The sequence below is a fragment of the Gorilla gorilla genome, chromosome 1 (assembly GCF_029281585.2).
Source record: "Gorilla gorilla gorilla isolate KB3781 chromosome 1, NHGRI_mGorGor1-v2.1_pri, whole genome shotgun sequence".
Lineage (NCBI taxonomy): Eukaryota > Metazoa > Chordata > Mammalia > Primates > Hominidae > Gorilla > Gorilla gorilla.
In genome coordinates, this window is record NC_073224.2 from 234300183 (window position 1) to 234320067 (window position 19885).

Consider the following 19885-nt stretch of genomic DNA (forward strand, 5'->3'; position numbering starts at 1 on the left):
AAGGACTTTCTACCCAGAGAACTCCCCGCGTTCCTAGAAACAATTCAGGGCAGGGGGCCCTGGGGAGCATCTGTCCCCCTAGGAAAAGGGTGAGCCCTCGGGGGCAGGCAACGAGCATTACCCCTCTCCCTACTGCACACATGGTGGTCATGTTGTCATAGTGGCAGGAGAACTCCCTCCAGGACGCACTGTGTGCTTCTCTGCCTCCCTGCGATGGCCTGGGCTCGTGGCACATTCGTGCTCTGTGCTGGGTTCCATAGGGTACCTCATGCGGGACAGCAGCCTGAGAAGGATTTGCTGCCCCCCACCATGCCTTGGGAGACCCTGGCCATGGTGGCTGTTTGAGTTTCTTACTCAGCTTTCTCTGTTTTGCCTCCACCCTCAGCAGTGGTGGAGGACCTGCCTCAAGTAATCCCTTTCCCCCTTGGATGTGCCTGTGATGTGGGCTCCACTCTGGGGTCCACCTGCTCCTAGCCCTGCCGAGAGGCGCCCTGGCCCCTGCTAACCTGGACTCGGGGCATTGTTATGGCCGCTCACCTCCCTTGCTTAGTCCACATAAGCACCAAAGGGGACTGGTGAAAACCCAGTGGGCGCACAGATGAGAGCATGGCTTTCTGGGCTTGGCTGCTGGCGTGCAGCAGGAGTGTGCTTGTTTTCTGGGCAGGTCAACTTGAGGCTTGAACAGGAGTTTGTGTGTATTTGGTCTCACATGTGTGTCTCTGACTCAGTCTGTGCTCCAGCCTCAACTTGCCAAAAGCGGACTGGTTGTCACCTTAGGCCAGTGGGACTGGGTAGGTCGGTTTCTTTACTGTTGGGGAAACCACTGTAGGTTTCCTCTCTTTTCATGTCTGCTTTTTAACAAATACCAAAAAAAGAAAGAAAGAAAATGAATGTGTCAGTATTAATAGAAAGAATGGTGCTGCTTTGATGAAACCCCAGTAAAGAGATATCTTTTTTTTTTTTTTTTAATTTGAGGCAGAGTCTCGCTCTATCCTCCTGGCTGGAGTGCAGTGGCGCGATCTCGGCTCACTGCAAGCTCTGCCTCCCGGGTTCACGCCATTCTCCTGCCTCAGCCTCCCCAGTAGCTGGGACTACAGGCGCCCGCCACCATGCCCCACTTATTTTTTGTATTTTTAGTAGAGATGGGGTTTCACCATATTAGCCAGGATGGTCTGGATCTCCTGACCTCGTGATCTGCCCACCTTGGCCTCCCAAAGAGCTGGGATTACAGACGTGAGCCACCGCGCCCGGCTGAGATATCTTTTAAAAATAAAATTTAAACAGCCAGTTTATCAACACAGCAATACACCAGACAGGCCTGGAGGCACATGCTGGGGCAGGCAGTGCCCAGGCTGTGCTTTTGGGAGGGCAGCCCAGCAGTCAGGTCAGACACAGGCCCTAAGGAATGGGATGGGATGGGAGCAAGGGGAGGTGTCTTAGGAAAGGCACCAACACAGCGCTCAGGGCCAGACAATATGTCCACATTCAAATCCCTAGAGCCTGTGAATGGGACCTTATATGGAAAATGGGTCTTTGCAGATGTGGTTAAATTAAGGATCTTGAGATCTTCTGGGTTATGCAGGTGGGCCCCAAATCCAGTGATCAGTGCCCTTGCAAGAGACAAGAAGAGGCTATGTCTAGCCTAACACAAAGGGGTCCTGGAGGAGAGGGTTGGATGGAACATGGGGGCTGCCTGGACCTACCTTTTCATGAGCAGTTTCTGGAGAGAGCTTGGGGTAGGTGCCAGACCCCGGGGGGAGTGGGCAGCACTGCTGGGCTGACTCTGGCTTTGAGAAGCATGGATTAGATCCTAGCTTCTGCCTTTAACTGATCCTCAGGGACACTAAAATTACTCAAGGTTTTCAATCAGTTTAAATTCCTTTACTCGTGGGATTCTCTTCTGTTTGCCAGCCTCCGACTGACTAAATCTACACGCGATATTTTTCAGAATGTGTTATTCACTGTCAGTCAGAGTTGGCCTCCTAAATCTCGATTTCCTGATTGTATGTGCTTTTATTTTTACTTTTTTGTTTTATAAAAATGTATCTTCCTCAGATGATTGGATTAGAGACTCGGCTTTTAAATATTTCTTAGGAAGTCCCGTGTCCATTCTTTCTTGAGCATTTCTGAACGTCTGCATCTTTGACTCCAGTTTCCTGGTAGAGCTGGTATCTCAGTGGCAGGGCTTCCCGGTGCCCTCAGGAGCCCAGGGGTGGGCTCATCTGAGACCAGCCTGGTCTCCTGTATGGTGGCTTAGCCTGAGTTGGGTTTGGCAGGGGCGTCTGGGTCAATGGGGAACAGCAGCTCTGGGAGAAGAGTGTGCGTATGTGCTTGGCACTGGGGTCTTTCTAACAGGTGTGACACATGCTATCCCATCCCATGGGAGGACCCTCCGTCTCTGCCCTGGAGAGGCCATCTTGGCCTTTGACTTGCCTGCTCCCAGCCCCTGTCCATCCCACATCCCAGACCTCATCCTAGAGCAAGAGTTCAGACTGTTGCCTAGCAACCTCCACAGGGGTGGCCTCGTCTTTCAGGTACCTCAGAGTCTGAGAGTTCCTTAAAAGCCCTTTGTCCAATATATACAGCTATAACTTGTCTATATATATATATATATTTTTTTTTTTTTTTTGCGACAAGTCTCACTCTGTTGACCAGGCTGGAGTGCAATGGTGCGATCTCGGCTCACTGCAACCTCCACCTCCCGGGTTCAAGCGATTCTGGTGCCTCAGCCTCCTGAGTAGCTGGGATTACAGGCATGTGCCACCACACCCAGCTAATTTTTGTATTTTTTGTAGAGACAGGGTTTCGCCATGTTGGCCAAGCTGGTCTCGAACTCCTGACCTCAGGCGATCTGCCCGCCTCAGCCTCCCAAAGTGTTGGGATTACAGGCGTAAGCCACCATACCTGGCCAGAAGGCAGACCTGGTCAGGGACTAGACCTCATCTGTTCCCTGCCCAGGACAGCTGGCACTCAGAAAGGGTAGCTCATTCCTAACTGACAAGCCCCAAGCTGTTGAACATGCCAGCCCACTGGGCCACGAAATGACTGGGACTCATTTCAGGTGAAGACAGGTCCTTTCTAGGTCTGGCCTTAGGCAAGTAATGTTTCTCAGTAGCCGAAAAAGCTGGTGGGATGAAGGGTGGTCCTGACCCAGAAGTTGATACCTGGGGTCTCCTAAGTGTCCGATTTCATTGCTTTGTTTTTCTTTTTTTTTTGAGATGGCGTTTTGCTCTTGTTGCCCAGGTTGGAGTGCAACAGCATGATCTCAGCTCACTGCAAACTTCGTCTCCCTGGTTCAAGTGATTCTCCTGCCTTAGCCTCCCAAGTAGCTGAGATTACAGGCACCCGCCACCACGCCTGGCTAATTTTTGTATTTTTAGTAGAGAGGGGTTTCACCATGTTGGCCAGGTTGGTCTCGAACTCCTGACCTCAGGTGATCCACCTGCCTCAGCCTCCCAAAGTGCTAGGATTACAGGCATGAGCCACTGCGCCCGGCCCCAGTGTCATTTCTGAGGCTTTGATGTGCCTCTGGGTCATGGTTGCTAAATTGTGTCACCACAAATCATATGTTGAGGTCCTGACCCTGAGTCCCTCAGAATGTCACTGAATGTAAAGAAAGAGTCTTTAAAGAGGTAATTAAGTTAAAATGAGGTCATTAGGGTGGGCTGGTGTCTTTACAAGAAGAGGAGGTTAGGACAGACACACACAGAGGAACAACCCTGTGAGGACACAGGGGAAGGCGGCATCTACAAGCCCAGCAGAGAGGCCTCAGGAAGAGCCAGCTGCTGATACCTTGACCTGGGACTTCCAGCCTCCAGGGCTGTGAGACGAATTTCTGCCGCTTAAGGCGCCAGCCTTTGGTGGGCACTCTTGTTACAGCGGCCCCAGCACACGGGTACACTCCACACACAGAATTTCAAACCGCCTCCCCTCCCTTCTCTCCTGGTCACTGTTAGCTGCCATGTGAGTTTCCTCATTCCTGCCCTGGGCTTGCCCTCATGCCAGGGTGTGTGGGAGAAGTATCATGTCATGGAGTCAGAAGCAGAGTAGAGGAGCTCCTCCCAAAAAGCCACATTCTGGGGGCCTCCCCACCCAGCCTACCTTCCTGAATATGCGTCAAGAGGTCCTTGCATCTGGGCCCCTCTGGGAGCTGGCGTGCAGGGTCGCGATCTCAAAGCCAACCAACAGACCCCTCCAAGCGCCAAGGCTTTTGGGAAGGAGCCCCTGGGGGCCCCGACATCCTGCATCGCAGCCAGTTCGCACGACCTGTGGCTTGGCCCAAGGGAGGGGATGCCTGCTCTCCCACCTGCTGCTTCAGCGTAGGCCTGCCAGGGTCTGGGGGTGTCCAGAATCAGCCTGCAATTGCCGAGGGCACCTTGGGCCTCAGGGGAATTTAGTCCACCCTGAAACCCACAGTACCACGAGGAGTGGGGCTCTGAGAGAAGGCCAGAAATTGGCGGCATGAAAAGATTGGAAAAGCCTATTGTTTATTGACCTGGGAACGGAAGGAGACTGAAATCAAAAGCCCATTAAGACTCAGCCTTGGCTGGGCCCGGTGGCTTACGCCTGTCATCCCAGCACTTTGGGAGGCTGAGGTGGGTGGATCACGAGGTCAGGAGATTCAGACCACGGTGAAACCCCGTCTCTACTAAAAATACAAAAAATTAGCTGGGCGCAGTGGCGGGCGCCTGTAGTCGCAGCTACTCAGGAGGCTGAGGCAGGAGAATGGCGTGAACCCGGGAGGCAGAGCTTGCAGTGAGCCGAGATCACATCACTGCACTCCATCCTGGGTGACAGAGCGAGACTCCGTCTCAAAAAAGAAAAAGACTCAGCCTTGTGTCAAAAATCAGATTAAAGTGTGGTTTACACACCCACATGTGTCTTGAGAGAGTGAGAAAGGGAGTGGAGTGGAGTGGGATGGAAGAGCAAAAAAAATACACCAGGCTTGAGCGTGACACTTGGAAAGAACGTTGGGTGTGGTTCCTGTCACATGGAACTGACTGGAGGCAGACAGATCAGATGCCTACTAAGTTTACGAGGAAACTGAATTTGCCTGGACTGAAAAAAAGCTTTTGACTGTTCAAACTTTAAAGTAACCTCCCCAAACCTAGACAAGCAGGAGGTGGGCCGTGGGCCCCTATTTCCCAGTGCCCGCTTGGATGAGGCCATGGTGGATAACCAACAGGGAAGAACCTTCCAGGAGGCTGAGCCAAGGACCATGTAGTTCCTCCCCAAGAGTGGAATCAGAGTCTAACCAAAGACCCTTCCCCATGGCCATAGCTCAGACCCTGGCGGGAGTCATCTCTGCTTGGGCCAGGGGCTCCTGGGTAGCTCCTGTGTTCTTTCCTGAATGAGTGTGCTCTTCTGTTCCCTCTTGCGCTGCTGTATAAAGGGTGCAAGTGTAGGTAACTCATCTTAGTTCATTGGCTGCAGGAACATGAAGAATTGCGTGTAAACACGATGGAGAAGACTGCATGCATGTGACCAGCTGCCACGCTCTGAGGTCAGCGCAGAGGCCGGATAGGGTTTCAGGTGGTCGTCCTTGAGGGTGAGGTGCTCCACGTGTGCAAAGAATACAACAGGGATCTCGTGACTGGAGGGGTAGAACCAGACAGAGATGACCAAGCCTGTCTCCACACATAGCAGGGCCATGCTGCCCTGCCTCCCCTGCAGCGGGTGTGAAAATACCATGTCTAGAGTGTGAGCAGAGTGAAATGCTGCTTCCAGGCCTGACCCATCAAAACCTCAGGTGTGTGAGCCTCCCCCCACTCTGTCCCTTTCCAAGGTAACCTTCAAAGCTACCCATTAAAAGTAATGGAGCTACGGGACCAAAGGGGCCTGAATCCCCACATCTCCACCATTTGGAGGAAATCTACCCCACTAGGAAAGCCTGATTTGGACTTTACCTAAGCAGGAAATCAGCCTCACTGTGTGACCCACTAGGGTTTCAGGGTTTATCTGCTGCAGCAGTGACTACGATCTTGACTGACACAGTGCCTAATCTGTGAACCTGCAGTTTCAAAATGATGTGAGGAGCCTGAACCAGGCCCCCAGGATAGCAGTGGGCGAGGTTTACACAGCCATAAACACAAAACTCTCCTTTTCGGATCCCATCCTATGTGACAAGCTATTTACAGGGCTTCGTGTGTGCTAGGTGTTTACGTCATCTTCATAACCCGATAGTTTTGCTTTCACCATCTCTGGTTCCAGCTGAGGAAACTGAGGCAAAGGGAGGTTAAGTTCCCATGAAGGCAGCAGAGCTGGGATTCAAACCCAGGCAGTCCAACTCCAGAACCTCCCTTCCTCCCCTATCCTCTCTTGCTTCCCCCATGCCCTCAGCCCCCAAACTACTGCTTACGGGAGCAGGACTATGGGCCTGGCCAGAGGGCCAGAGACATTGAGTGGGAGGCGCTTCAGACCCAGGGCCAAGCCCCTGGCCTGGCCATGTTCACCAGCCCTCACACCCTCGTGGATGGCTCAGGGTGGATCTTCCTGGGGCTTGGCCAGAGCACTGCCTGACCCCAGAAAGGCAGATCCCAACCCAGGAGCCGGGGCTAGGTGACCTGCCAGGACCCCATCTGCACTGGAAGGGCTGGACCAGGCTTGAAAGTGAACACTGTTTTCAACCCAAGGGCCAGGGATGAGGCAGGCGCTCGAACTTGTCTGAGGCAGGGCTAATTTTGTCATAAACCCTAAAAATGGACAGCCATATGGCCACATAGTCCCTACATGGTCAAAGCTGGACGGCTGACAGCTATGAATCCGAAGAGCTCACGGTAATTCCATTTTCTCTTGTCAGACAGAGAAAACAATAAGGATAACTGCCTTTTCAAAAATTATATATTGGGCTGGGCAAGGTGGTTCACGCCTGTAATCCTAACACTTTGGGAGGCTGAGGCGGGTGGATCACTTGAGGTCAGGAGTTCAAGACCGGCCTGGCCAATATGGTGAAACCCTGTCTCTACTAAAAACACAAAAATTAGCCAGGTGTGGTGGCAGATGCCTGTAATCCCAGCTACTCGGGAGGCTGAGGCACAAGAATTGCTTGGACCCAGGAGGCGGAGGCTGCAGTGAGCTGAGATTGTGCCACTGCACTTCAGCCTGGGTAATAGAGTGAGGCTTTGTCTCAAGAAAAAAAGAAAGGTCTACCTTCTAGAGACTGGACGTTATATGTCATCGGCTTTTTTTCTTAAGTGCAGCCTCTTAAAGATATTTCAGGAGCAGTGCAGTGTTGGGTGACTGAAGCTCCTCCAAGATATTTGGGGCTCTTGCAAGAGTGAGGTGATAGAGCAGTGAATGGGGTCAGGGGCTGGCCAGAGGGAACAGCTTGCTCCCTGTGGAGCTGTACGTTCTCAGGCTGTGGAGTAAATTACAGAAACACTGTGGCACTTCTTGTAAAATTGGAAATGCAAGTCAGATGGTTAACTAGAGCCTGGTGGAGGGTCACACGCAGCCCCGGGACTCACAGCTTTGAGGTGTTTCATGGCTACCCCTGGGCAGGGCCTTGCAGGGCACTGATGGCCCCAGAGAGTCTCGTCATGGCCCACTAACAGAATGGGTCATGAATCCTTGAAAACCTCTCCTTCACCAACTGTAACCTGTTTGGAAACCATAGTTTTCCTTAGAGAAATCATAGCTGAACCCGGCTTTGGACGCCTTCGTTGACTGTGCAGACCTCAGGGTGGTTTCGGCATTGCCAGACCATTCAGCTGTGGGAATCAGTCTACCCCATAACTAATCTCTCTCCTTTGCAATTCCAGAGCCGAACACTGTCAGCTACAGTCAGTCCAGCTTGATCCACCTGGTGGGGCCTTCAGACTGCACCCTGCACGGCTTTGTGCATGGAGGTAAGAAGGAAGCGCCCTGGCCACTCCATTCCTGTCCCTTGGCTCATTGTTGCTTCTCTGGGAGCCGTGCTGCTGTCTGACACACTTGAGGCTCTTGTGTTTGGTGAAGTATAAACTTCCAAGAAGTTGTACAATAGGCCAGGCGCAGTGGCACATGCCTGTAATCCCAGCACTTTGGGAGATGGAGGCGGGAGGATTGCCTGAGCTTAGGAGTTCAAGACCAGCCTGGGCGACATAGGGAGACCCCTGTCTCTACAAAAAAATAAATAATAAGCTGGGCATGGTGGCCTGCGCCTGTGATCCCAGCTACTGGGAGGCTGAGGTGGGAGGATCGCTTGAGCCCAGAAGGTCGAAGTTGCAGTGAGCCATGATCGTGCCACTACACTTCAGCCTGGGCAACAGAACGAGACCCTATCTCAAAAAAAAAGGTTGAACAATAAATCACAGAAATATGCTGGCGGGCTGGGCGCCATAGGTCACGCCTGTAATCCCAGCACTTTGGGAGGCTGAGGTGGGTGGATCACCTGAGGTCAGGAGTTCAAGACCGGCCTGGCCAACATGGCAAAACCCCATCTTTACTAGAAATACAAAAATTAGCCAGGTGTGGTGGCGGGCGCCTGTAGTCCCAGCTACTCGGGAGGCTGAGGCAAGAGAATCACTTGAACCTGGGAGGCGGAGGTTGCAGTGAGCTGAGATCGTGTCACTGCACTCCAGCCTGGGCGACAGAGTGAGACTCCGTCTCAAGAAAAAAAAAAAAAAAAAGAAAGACTCTGTCACCCATTTTTCAAATTGGTGATAAAAATTAAACAGATGACTGCATCCCTGGGGAGGCTCACATGCAGCCCCGGGATCTGATAGCTGTGAGATCTTTAATGCCTGCCAAGGGTCAGGGCAGGGCCTTGCAGGGCACCGATGGCCCCAAAGACTAGCATCGTGACTCACCGGCAGTGACTCGTTAATAATGTTTTTCCTTTAATGTTTGCATTTATTTTTTCCCAGTAAGTACAGATCTCTTCTCAAACAACACAGGCCTTAAAGTTCGTAGCTTGGCTTCCCAGAGTTTGGGAAACATAGCTGGAACACAAGAAGATTTAGCTCTAGGTTCACAGATGGACACTTTTTACTTTAATAATGTGTAATTATTTTTCATGATTTAAAGAAAATGTAGATAGCATATCAAACCTGTAATTTCATGGCTACTGTAATTTTGAAGAAGACCAAAGTAAGCTTTTAAAAACAAGTTGGTTGAAGAAAAGCATCAAGGAGATAAGATCATAGTGAAGTGGTATCAGTGAGAGCAGAAGTTGTGAAGGTGCTGTGTGGTTAATGAAGGCTGGGCGCAGCTGTTCTTGGTGTACTGAGCTATTCATCTGTCCCAGGCATAACAGGCACTTTTGCACAATGCTGTCATTTCTAACTGCCTGGAACACCAAGTTCTGTTTTCTTCTCCACTCAGAAAACTCCTATTTATCCTTCAAAACCCAGCTCAAACGACACCACTCTGTGCTGGCTTACATTTATATTTCTACCAGGGACACCTCAGGAGCAGGGACTGGATCATATTCTTTGTGTTGGCTCCAGCACCCACAGAGAGTCAAAGGGGCACCTTGCAGATACTTACTCCATGAGTGAGAGGCACCAATCACTTTCAGGTTTGGGACATTGGCTCTGGGCCTATGAGATGGAGTCTCGCTCTGTTGCCCAGGCTAGAGTGCAGTGGCATGATCTGATCTTGTCTCACTGTATCCTCCGCCTCCTGGGTTCAAGAGATTCTCCCGCTTCAGCTTCCCAAGTAGCTGGGATTACAGGCACGTGCCACCACACTCGGCTAATTTTTGCATTTTAAGTAGAGACGGGGTTTTACTATGTTGGCCAGGCTGGTCTCAAACTCCTGACCTCAAGAGATCTGCCCACCTTGGCCTCCCAAAGTGCTGGGATCACGGGCACGAGCCACCGCGCCCGGCCCTGATGTGAGATATGTTTCCAAAGTTTGTTTCTTTTTCTTTTTCCTACTTCATGATTGTTTTCGTCTTCCCACTCAGTGGTGGCTGCACTGCTCGTAAATCTGATTAACTATGGTCTTGCCAAGGGAAGCTGTGCTTTATAACAGCACTTCCAGGCCCACGAGCACTATGACAATCTGAGTATCTTGCTGCCCGCAGAACAGCTGTTGCCTCAGAGGCATTCCCTGTTTCCCCTTCCTTACTGCCCCCATGTCTCTGTCCTCCCTCGAATTCCAGGGTGGGCTCAGCTCCCTCTTCCGAGCCTGGCCATCCCAAGCCCAGGCTTCTGCCTCTTCCGAGTATTGTGTTTGAGACTCATACAGCTCCATTCTGCCTGGAATTTGTGAAACTCTGGGCTATGAGTTCTGCTTACTTTGTCGACATATTAGACGTTCTTCACTAAATGGGGCATTTCCGTCGTCGCTGTCTACTTGCTGAAAAGTCCACACCCTTAAGCCCAGTCTTTCTTTATGTGCTGAGAGGCATCAGTGAGATGCCAGGAGTGGGAGAAGTCACTGGAGAAGCCCCTTGGAAGTCTGCAGCATGTCATGTTCATTTACGGTGTCTAAGCTGCTTCACTGATACAGGCACATGTTAAGATGTGTATTAGGAACAATGGCTTTACAATAATGCCTATTTTAGTAGGGATTTTCTGCCCACAATTTGTAAAAAATCTGTCTAATAATTTTACCAAGCTTAACCTTCTCTCTTTTTTTTTCTTTTTTTTTTGAGACAGAGTCTCACTCTGTCGCCCACCCAGGCTGGAGTGTAGTGGCGCGATCTCGGCTCACTGCAAGCTCTGCCTCCCGGGTTCACACCATTCTCCTGCCTCAGCCTCCCAAGTAACTGGGACTACAGGTGCCCGCCACCATGCCCAGATAATTTTTTGTATTTTTAGTAGAGACGGGTTTTCAGCATGTTAGCCAGGATGGTCTCGATCTCCTGACCCTGTGATCTGCCCGCCTCAGCCTCCCAAAGTGCTGGGATTACAGGCATGAGCCACCGTGCCCAGCCTTAACCTTCTCTTATAGGGCCTGGTAACTCACCACGAGTGAATGAATAAAATAAACACCGCATTGAAAACGCGAACTGTGATTTTATCGTATTTTCCTGTAAAGTACTGTTGGCAAGAATGGCATCTAAAATCATTTGAATCAAAATCTTCACTAAACTGTAATTCACTAGATGCCAGTTGCAGAAGAAAATGGTGAAATGGATGCCAATTTAGCCTTTATTCTGTAATTCTAGACTGCGCAAAGCTGCGCCCGAGTCCCATTTTCTGTGAGTTCCACACGCTGGCTAGGCTTGGTCTTGAGGACTTTCCACACAGGTCTGGGTGGTGATAAACTCATGAAGGGTGTCTTGGAAAGGGAGGAGCTCTTCTGCCTGGAATCACAGGGAGAACGTAGTGCTCCCACCAGGCACTAGCTCACTGCTGCTTTCCTGGTTGCACGGACAGAACCTCCTGTCTTTAGTTAGGGGAATAGAAAAGATCTGGGGAGTGAGCCCGAGGGTGTGGAGGGTCATCGTCCCGTGCGGGAGGAGGGTTGGTGGTGCGTGTGCGGTTGTGGGTTGAAGGGCTCGTGGAGGGTGTGGAGGACCGTCATCGTCCCGTGCGGGAGGAGGGTTGGTGGTGCGTGTGCAGTTGTGGGTTGAAGGGCTCGTGGAGGGTGTGGAGGACCGTCATCGTCCCATGCGGGAGGAGGGTTGGCGGGGTCTCTGCTGTTCTGGGTTGAAGGGCTCGTGGAGGGTGTGGAGGACCGTCATCGTCCCGTGCGGGAGGAGGGTTGGTGGGGTCTCTGCTGTTCTGGGTTGAAGGGCTCGTGGAGGGTGTGGAGGACCATCATCGTCCCGTGCGGGAGGAGGGTTGGTGGTGCGTGTGCGGTTGTGGGTTGAAGGGCTCGTGGAGGGTGTGGAGGACCGTCATCGTCCCGTGCGGGAGGAGGGTTGGTGGTGCGTGTGCAGTTGTGGGTTGAAGGGCTCGTGGAGGGTGTGGAGGACCATCATCGTCCCGTGCGGGAGGAGGGTTGGTGGTGTGTGTGCGGTTGTGGGTTGAAGGGCTCGTGGAGGGTGTGGAGGACCGTCATCGTCCCGTGCGGGAGGAGGGTTGGTGGTGCGTGTGCAGTTGTGGGTTGAAGGGCTCGTGGAGGGTGTGGAGGACCGTCATCGTCCCGTGCGGGAGGAGGGTTGGTGGTGCGTGTGCAGTTGTGGGTTGAAGGGCTCGTGGAGGGTGTGGAGGACCGTCATCGTCCCGTGCGGGAGGAGGGTTGGCGGGGTCTCTGCTGTTCTTGGTTGAAGGGCTCGTGGAGGGTGTGGAGGACCGCCATCGTCCCGTGCGGGAGGAGGGTTGGTGGTGCGTGTGCAGTTGTGGGTTGAAGGGCTCGTGGAGGGTGTGGAGGACCGTCATCGTCCTGTGCGGGAGGAGGGTTGGTGGGGTCTCTGCTGTTCTTGGTTGAAGGGCTCGTGGAGGGTGTGGAGGACCATCATCGTCCCGTGCGGGAGGAGGGTTGGTGGTGTGTGTGCGGTTGTGGGTTGAAGGGCTCGTGGAGGGTGTGGAGGACCGCCATCGTCCCGTGCGGGAGGAGGGTTGGTGGTGCGTGTGCAGTTGTGGGTTGAAGGGCTCGTGGAGGGTGTGGAGGACCGTCATCGTCCTATGCGGGAGGAGGGTTGGTGGTACGTGTGCAGTTGTGGGTTGAAGGGCTCGTGGAGGGTGTGGAGGACCGTCATCGTCCCGTGCGGGAGGAGGGTTGGCGGGGTCTCTGCTGTTCTTGGTTGAAGGGCTCGTGGAGGGTGTGGAGGACCGTCATCGTCCCGTGCGGGAGGAGGGTTGGTGGTGTGTGTGCAGTTCTGGGTGGAAGGGCATGTGAAGAGGGCAAACTGGGCTTTTGGTTTCTGTCTTCCCTTGAGTCCTGAGTGAGTCACTTCATGGTCCCCCACCCTCCTGCATAGAGTGCTCAGGGTCGGCCCAGAAAAGACCAGTTACCCCCTGTTCTCCCCTCCACTACCCCCACGTTTGCTTGTACAGACTGAAGGGGTGACCTAGCAGATACCTGTGGGGGTCCAGACCTTGGGAGAGAGAAGTTCTTGGGGGTCAGCCGGTAGCCCTGTTCAAGGCAGACCTTAGAGGAGTCTTGAGCATGCCTTCTTCACTTCTCAACTTTTGGCCATCTTAGCTTTTTCCTTGTACTTTATTTTTTATTTTTAAATTAATTATTTTATACTTAAGTATTATGTGGAAACGATCCAGAGGGCTTGTGGGTCTGTCTTCCTCCCATCGCTCCTGCAGGGGTGGCTGCTGTTTCTGATTCAGGACTCTGCTTCCTAAGTATGAGGCTCTGTTGCTGTCCCTTGATGCGTAAGTTTCAGATGCATGAGCCCCATCACTGTTCATCACTGGGGTACTGTGATTACTTTCCCTCGAAACGGTGTTACTACGAAAGCCAACGGTTGCTCTGTGCCCTCCAGCAGCTCTGTAAGATGCTCAGTACAGTCTGCCTGCCACGGAACTGTTCCCTGCCATGTTCCCTAGAGGGGTCCGCCTTCAGTCTTCCTCCACGTTGCTCATTCTGTGCCTGCTCTAAACTGCTCTCCTGGGACGGCCTTTGCACTCTCCTGGGTTGGATGCCAGGATTCATGGATCTTCAATTTTTCTCTTTGCTGGTTTTGGTGGAACATGTCTTCCAGTGGCTCCCCAAGAAAGGCAATATATTAACTGGACTGAAGGCTCAGCTGCCACCCAGACAGCTTGGCTTCAACAAGAGAGAGGACTTTTTCTTTTCTTTTTTTGAACTAACAATGCAGCTGTGAGCGATCCACAGCCGATAGGCAGCCCCGTGGTGCTGGGGACCCAGGCTTCTGCTGCCCTGTGGCTCCACCAGCCCGGGGGTGCCCTCTTGGTAAGCCACATGTTGCCTGTCTCTTCATCAGCGTCCAGCCCCAAAGGGGTGGAGGGCATGTTGGAAACTGCACCCTCCCCTTTTGGCCACAATGTCCTCATGTGGCCACATCTGTGGGTGGGTGAGTGCCGCTGGTCAGACACGTCTGTTAGACATTGGAGTGACTGATGAAGGAAGAGATAGTCTCTGTCATGGGGCCTAGAGGGTCATCTTCCTGAGCTTTGCGCATCTGAAACGACTTCTGGCTGAGCAGGGTGTTCTGGAAGAAGTGTTCCTTACAGGGCTTGGAAGCGTTTGTTCCATGTCTTCTGGCTTCTGAGGTTTTTGCTGGGAAATTCAGGGACTGTAGATTTTCCCTCCACTTTCTGGCCGCAACCTCTGCCTGTCTGCTGGCCTGATCTTCCCTCCCCATTCCAGCCTTCAGCCGTTGGCCTATCCTTGATCTTCCAGGGACTTTTTATTACTAACCCATTTATCTGGATAGCAAATCACGTGGTTTGCAGTTTCTGGGTGTTTCTTCCAAGTGAAGTGACATCCTTCTCCACTCCTGTCCCCCAGACACCACCAGCTTAGCAGCCGCAGGCGATTGTGCTGTGCACTCACGTTGAGAGCCATGGTTCTGGCTCACTGGGGTCACCCCAGGTGTTTGGTAAGTAGGAAGGGGCCCAAGAACTTGCACTACCCCCTTGCTCCTTGCAATGCTGAGGCTACTGGTCTGGAGTCCCCACCGGGCCGTGTCACATCTCTCTCAATCTCTGCACTCTAGGCCACCCTTCCCAGGCAGTTTTGGCAGGTGGGCTCACCTCATATAATTAAAAAGTTTTAATTTCATCTGTGGACAGCTTTTTAAAAATTTTTTTGGGTACATAGTAGGTATATATATTTATGGGGTACATGAGATGGTTTGATACAGGCACACAATATGAAATTAGTATATCGGCCAGGTGGGGTGGCTCACGCCTGTAATCCCAGCACTTTGGGAAGCCAAGGTGGGCGGATCACTTGAGGTCAGGAGTTTGAGACCAGCCTGGCCAACATGGTAAAACCCTGTCTCTAATAAAAATACAAAAATTAGTTGGGTGTGATGGCGGGTGCCTGTAATCCCAGCTGCTTGGGAGGCAGAGGCAGGAGAATCACTTGTTCCCAGGAGGGAGGGGTTACAGTGAGCCAAGATCACGCCACTCCAATCCAGCCAGCCTGGGTGACAGAGCGAGACTCTGCCTGGAAATAAAGAAATAAAGAAAGAAAGGGAGAGATAGAGAGAGGGGGAGGGAGGGAGGGAGGGAAAGAAAGAAAGCACATCATGGGGAATGGGGTATCCATTTCCTCAAGCATTTATCTTTTGTGTTACAAACAATCCACTTACACTCTTTTAGTTATTTTGAAATGTACAGTTAAGTTATTATTGACTGTGGTCACCCTGCTATGCTGTTGAATAGTAGGGCTTATTCATTCTTTCAATTTTGTAATACCCCTTAACCATCTCCCCTGGCCCCTGCTAACTGCCCAACCTGTGGTTAGCTTTGGAGCCTTCCCCTCTGTCTCAGGCTCCTTCCTAGGCCACCAGCTCTACCGAGGGAGACGCAGCCTCCTTTTGCTTAGAGCCAGCCCTTCCTCTCCATCCTGCCCTCTTCTCGCTTCTCCGTCAGATCCGGTCTGTATGTCTCCTCCACTTGAGGTGATGATGTTGGCCCCTCCCCTGAGAGGTTGGATCTGTGGCCTCGTCTCTGCTGCCTATTCAGGTCACTTGGGGAACTCTTAAAACCACACACGCAGACCCCACCCGACAGGTGACCCAGACCCTGGGAGTGGGGGCGAGGGGTGTCCAGGAGCTGTAGTGTCCCAAGCTCCCCAGGGAATTCTCGGGGACAGGCTGGGGCAGCACTGCCGCGGCAAACGTCCTACCCTGGGAAAGAGAAACGGCTGTGAGAAAGGGGCGCTCCTGGACTCGTGTGTCCACGAGTGTGTTTCCCTTCTTCTCAGCAAGTTTCCCAGTTCTGAAATCCGTCTTGTCATCTTCCTGGGTACCCTTAAGTGAGCAGCCTAGTACCCATTTTGAGCTATTTTGAGAAGCCGGAAGCAGAACCTCATTCCTACAGTTAGTTACTGTGATCCTCCCTGAATTATACCACAAGAGACCCCAACAGCTGGGGACGGAGGGAGTTGAGATACCTTGAGGGGCAGATTGAGCCTTGCGGACAGCAGCAGCTCCAGCCCTGCCCTGGACCGGTTTTGTTGGGGGAACTGGCCCGGCTGGCACCCCCAACACCGCACCTTTGTGGTACATCAGCCTGTCTCTCTCATTTCAGCCTAGATGGGGCCCTCATGGGGCCCTCGTACATGGGATGATCCGGGTTGTTCTGGTTGCTTCTCCGGTTCCTGTATCAGGGTCTTTAGAGTGTGAGGGGAATGGAGGGAGGGCATGGGTTGTTCTCTGGCTTAGAAAAGAACCTCAACGTTTATTGATCACATTGGCTCTGAGTAAAAACTAACTCTGCTCTGAAACAGAAGTCAAGGTGGGTATCCTCAGCGGGAGGGCTTGCTCAGCTCCCATGGTACTGGGAAGCACAGGATGGAGCATGTGGCAGGGAAGAGGGGCCACAATAGAGTTTCCTAAACTCATCTGAGCCTTAGAAACCATCTTTGTGCTCGTTAAAAATGCAGATTCCGGCTGGACGTGGTGGCTCACACCTGTAATCCCAGCACTTTGGGAGGCCAAGGCAGGTGGATAACTTGAGGTCAGGAGTTCAAGACCAGCCTGGCCATCATGAGGAAATCTCGTCTCTACTAAAAATACAAAAATTAGCCAGGTGTAGTGGCAGGTACCTGTAATCCCAGCTACTTGGGAGGCTGAGGCAGGATAATCACTTGAACCTGGGAGGTGGAGGTTACAGTGAGCCAAGATCACACCACTGCACTCCATCCAGCCTGGGCGACAGAACAAGACTCTGTCTCAAAAAGCAACAACAACAACAACAAAACAAACAAACAGATTCCCCAGCCCTTCTCATGGAGGTTTTGCTGCAGCAGGGCTGGGCTGGGGCCCAGAAACCTGTATTTTTAGCAACAAGTGCCCTGGGTGGCTCTGATGATTCAGGGGCCTCAGAAACCCACAGCTAGACTGTAGGTTTGTCTCAATGAATCCAGCAACCGTGTCCCCATGTCCAGCAATCTCCCACCCATGTCCCTGGACCTCTCCAGAGCACTGGACACCACTGACCTGGCCACCCTGAGGTCCCCTCACAGGATTTCAGGACATTATGCTTTCCAAGGCCTTCATCCTCCCACACTGGTGGGCACCAGGGTGGCTGGGGAATGGGCCTGGGTGTCTGAATGTTGATTGTACCCCGAGTGGTTCTGCCCACATCAGGGTGAGGACCCTGGGGCTCTTTGGAGGCTCTGCCTCCTCCTCTTTCACCTGCCCCTGAGTGTGGGTGTGCCCCTGAGGTCTGCCCTCACCCTCTTCCCACCTTTTCTCCCGTGAGCTCACCTGACCCCATGGCCTCAGCTCCCGCCTCCAAGTGGCAACTGACAGATTTTCTAATATCCAGCTCGGTCGTTACTACCAAGCTCTGGCAGCCTGTGGCAGCTTCACCTTGGAGCTGCTCTTCCTCTGGATTCCCCACTTGCTGTCCTCCTCCTAACTTCTGAAGGTGACGTGTGAACGGTGCCCTGAGGCTGCGGCCTGTGGCAGCCCTCACCTAACCTAAACTCTCTGGGCCTTTCTCTCCGCCCCACCAGTGAGATAATGCAGGGATTACAAATAAACGAGATAACACAGGGAAGGCGGCACATGGGAGGCATTTAAGAAAGATCAGTTACTTTCATAACTTTTATTACATTTACTTTATTAGTTTTATTATTACAGACATAGAGAATGTTCTGCTCCATGGAGAACTCAAGCTTTTTTCTCATATCCAGGGGAGCGTTTACAAAATAGGATCACGCACTTGACCACAAAGAGCGTTTTAATTATAAGTTCCCTAAAGTGAGACCCATTAAGCCTAAGCCTCCTTAACGAGAACATAGCCCCTGGAAATGGAACACTCCTGCAAATAACTGCCGGCCAAAGAAAAAGTAACATCTGGACTTATGATTATGTAGAAGATAATGAAAACTGAATACTTCCTATCAAAATCAGGGGGAGATAGCTAAAGATGTTTTCGGAGTAAAAGTGACAAACTTTGAGCTTATTACTTAAAAGGAAAAATAAAAAATACCTAAGTGTTGGAACTGGAAAAAAAAAAATAACAAAATCCACCCACAGGAAGGAGGCGGAAAGACTCAGGGCAGGAGCAGGCCGACTTTATGTCTCTATGTGGGACTCTGGGTCCCTCTTCTCCCCATATCTTGGAGCTGTCCTCCCAGCCCCCTACTGCAATCCCCCAAATCCAAGTCTTTACCAACACAGAACCTGTAAAGTTTGGGCCATCAGAGCTTGTTCCGCTGTCCCATCCAAGTCCAAGCACCCTCTAGTTGCAGCCTACTGGGCACTGCCCTGGCACCTGGTTTGCAGAATGTGGGTGTGAGGTCATGACTGAGCCCCTTAACTGGGATGACTCGGCCTCTGCTGCCGAGGCTGGAGACCACGTCTGTTTTGCGTGCTCTGCCAGCCCCAAGTCACAGTGTGCACACCTGGGTCAAGGGAGTAAATGAAAGCCGACAGGGCGAACATGACTTGATTGGCCTTGGCAGGGAGTGCTGTCATGGCAGAAAATAGTGGCCAGGACGTAGTGGTTTTCTATTCTGTGCTATCTTCAGTCTACAAATAAGTTTATCAGTAAAGAGCCACTGACTGCGCCAGCTATGACAGTCTAGGAGGGTCTGGGGAGATGTACTGGCTGTGCTGGGAGCCCTCTGTCCGGTCGCTTTTCCCTCCGCCCGGTCGCTTTCCCCTCCGCCCGGTCGCTTTTCTTTCCATCCAGTCGCTGTTCCCTTCACCTGGTTGCAGTTCTCTCCACCTGGTCGTAGTTCTCTCTGCCTGGTCGTGGTTCCCTCTGCCTGTTGCTGTTCCTTCTGCCTGTTGTAGTTCCCTCTGCCCGGTTGTAGTTCCCTCTGGTCGCTGTTCCCTCCGCCTGTGGCTGTTCCTTCTGCCTGTTGTGGTTCCCTCTGCCCGGTTGTAGTTCCCTCTGGTCACTGTTCCCCCTGCCTGTGGCTGTTCCTTCTGCCTGTTGCGGTTCCCTCTGCCTGGTTGTAGTTCCCTCTGCCTGGTTGTGGTTCCCTCTGCCTGGTTGCAGTTTCCTCCGCCTGTTGCTGTTCCTTCTGCCTGTTGTGGTTCCCTCTGCCCAGTTGTAGTTCCCTGTCTGGTTGTGGGTCCCTCTGCCTGTTGCTGTTCCCTCTGCCCTGTTGTAGTTCCCTCTGCCCGGTCACAGTTCCCTCCACCTGTGGCTGTTCCTTCTGCCTGTTGCGGTTCCCTCTGCCTGGTTGTAGTTCCCTCCGCCTGGTTGCAGTTTCCTCCGCCTGGTCGTGGTTCCCTCCTCCTGTTGTGGTTCCCTCCGCCTGTTGTGGTTCCCTCCTCCTGTTACTGTTCCCTCTGCCTGGTTGCTGTTCCCTCCGCCTGTTGCTGTTCCTTCTGCCAGGGTCTTGGTTCTTTCTCTCTACCTGGGTTACCCAGACAACTGCAAGGCTGCTTGTGTTTTTCTCCAGGTCTCTGAAGAAAAGGAAAGAGACCTCTCATGAGCACTCTGTATAAATTAGACTGCCTCCGCTTACTTTTTATTCCAAGGCACCATCACTCCTGACACACTTTGCTATGACCTCTGTCTGTCTGTTCACTGCTGCGTTCCCACTTAGCGCAGGGCCTGGCATGGAGTCAGCACTCAGTAGCTGAATGACTGGACTGGGAAAAATGAAGGTCCTGCGTGGGAAGGACTGCGGACTGTGCTGGCGCCGCGCAGTCAGCCCCACCCAGAGGATTGTGCCAGGCTGCACGTGCGCTGCACGTGAGAAATACGTAATGACCACTCTCTAACTCGAGAACCAGTGACCAGGCACCTCCTGTGTGCCGAGCCCCTCCGTGCTCCACCAGGGACACTGTGAACAAGACACAGCCCTGCTGGTCGGTTGGGAGTCAAACCTTCTGTGACAAACATCCATGCAGGTGTCTAGCTGCTGGGGAGCCAAACAACGCTGCTGGGGG

At 52.5% G+C, this 19885-nt stretch overlaps 1 protein-coding gene across 3 annotated transcripts in view; it reads left to right on the plus strand.

Annotated features, from left to right (window-relative positions):
- Window positions 1–19885, plus strand: part of ACOT7 (acyl-CoA thioesterase 7) — a 134277-nt gene that overhangs the window by 72505 nt on the left and 41887 nt on the right. For all 3 annotated transcript variants that reach the window (XM_031016091.3, XM_031016094.3, XM_055383300.2), the window contains exon 6: window positions 7761–7847. In XM_031016091.3, coding sequence (XP_030871951.1) covers window positions 7761–7847 — 87 coding nt within the window. The remainder of the gene's footprint in view (window positions 1–7760; window positions 7848–19885) is intronic.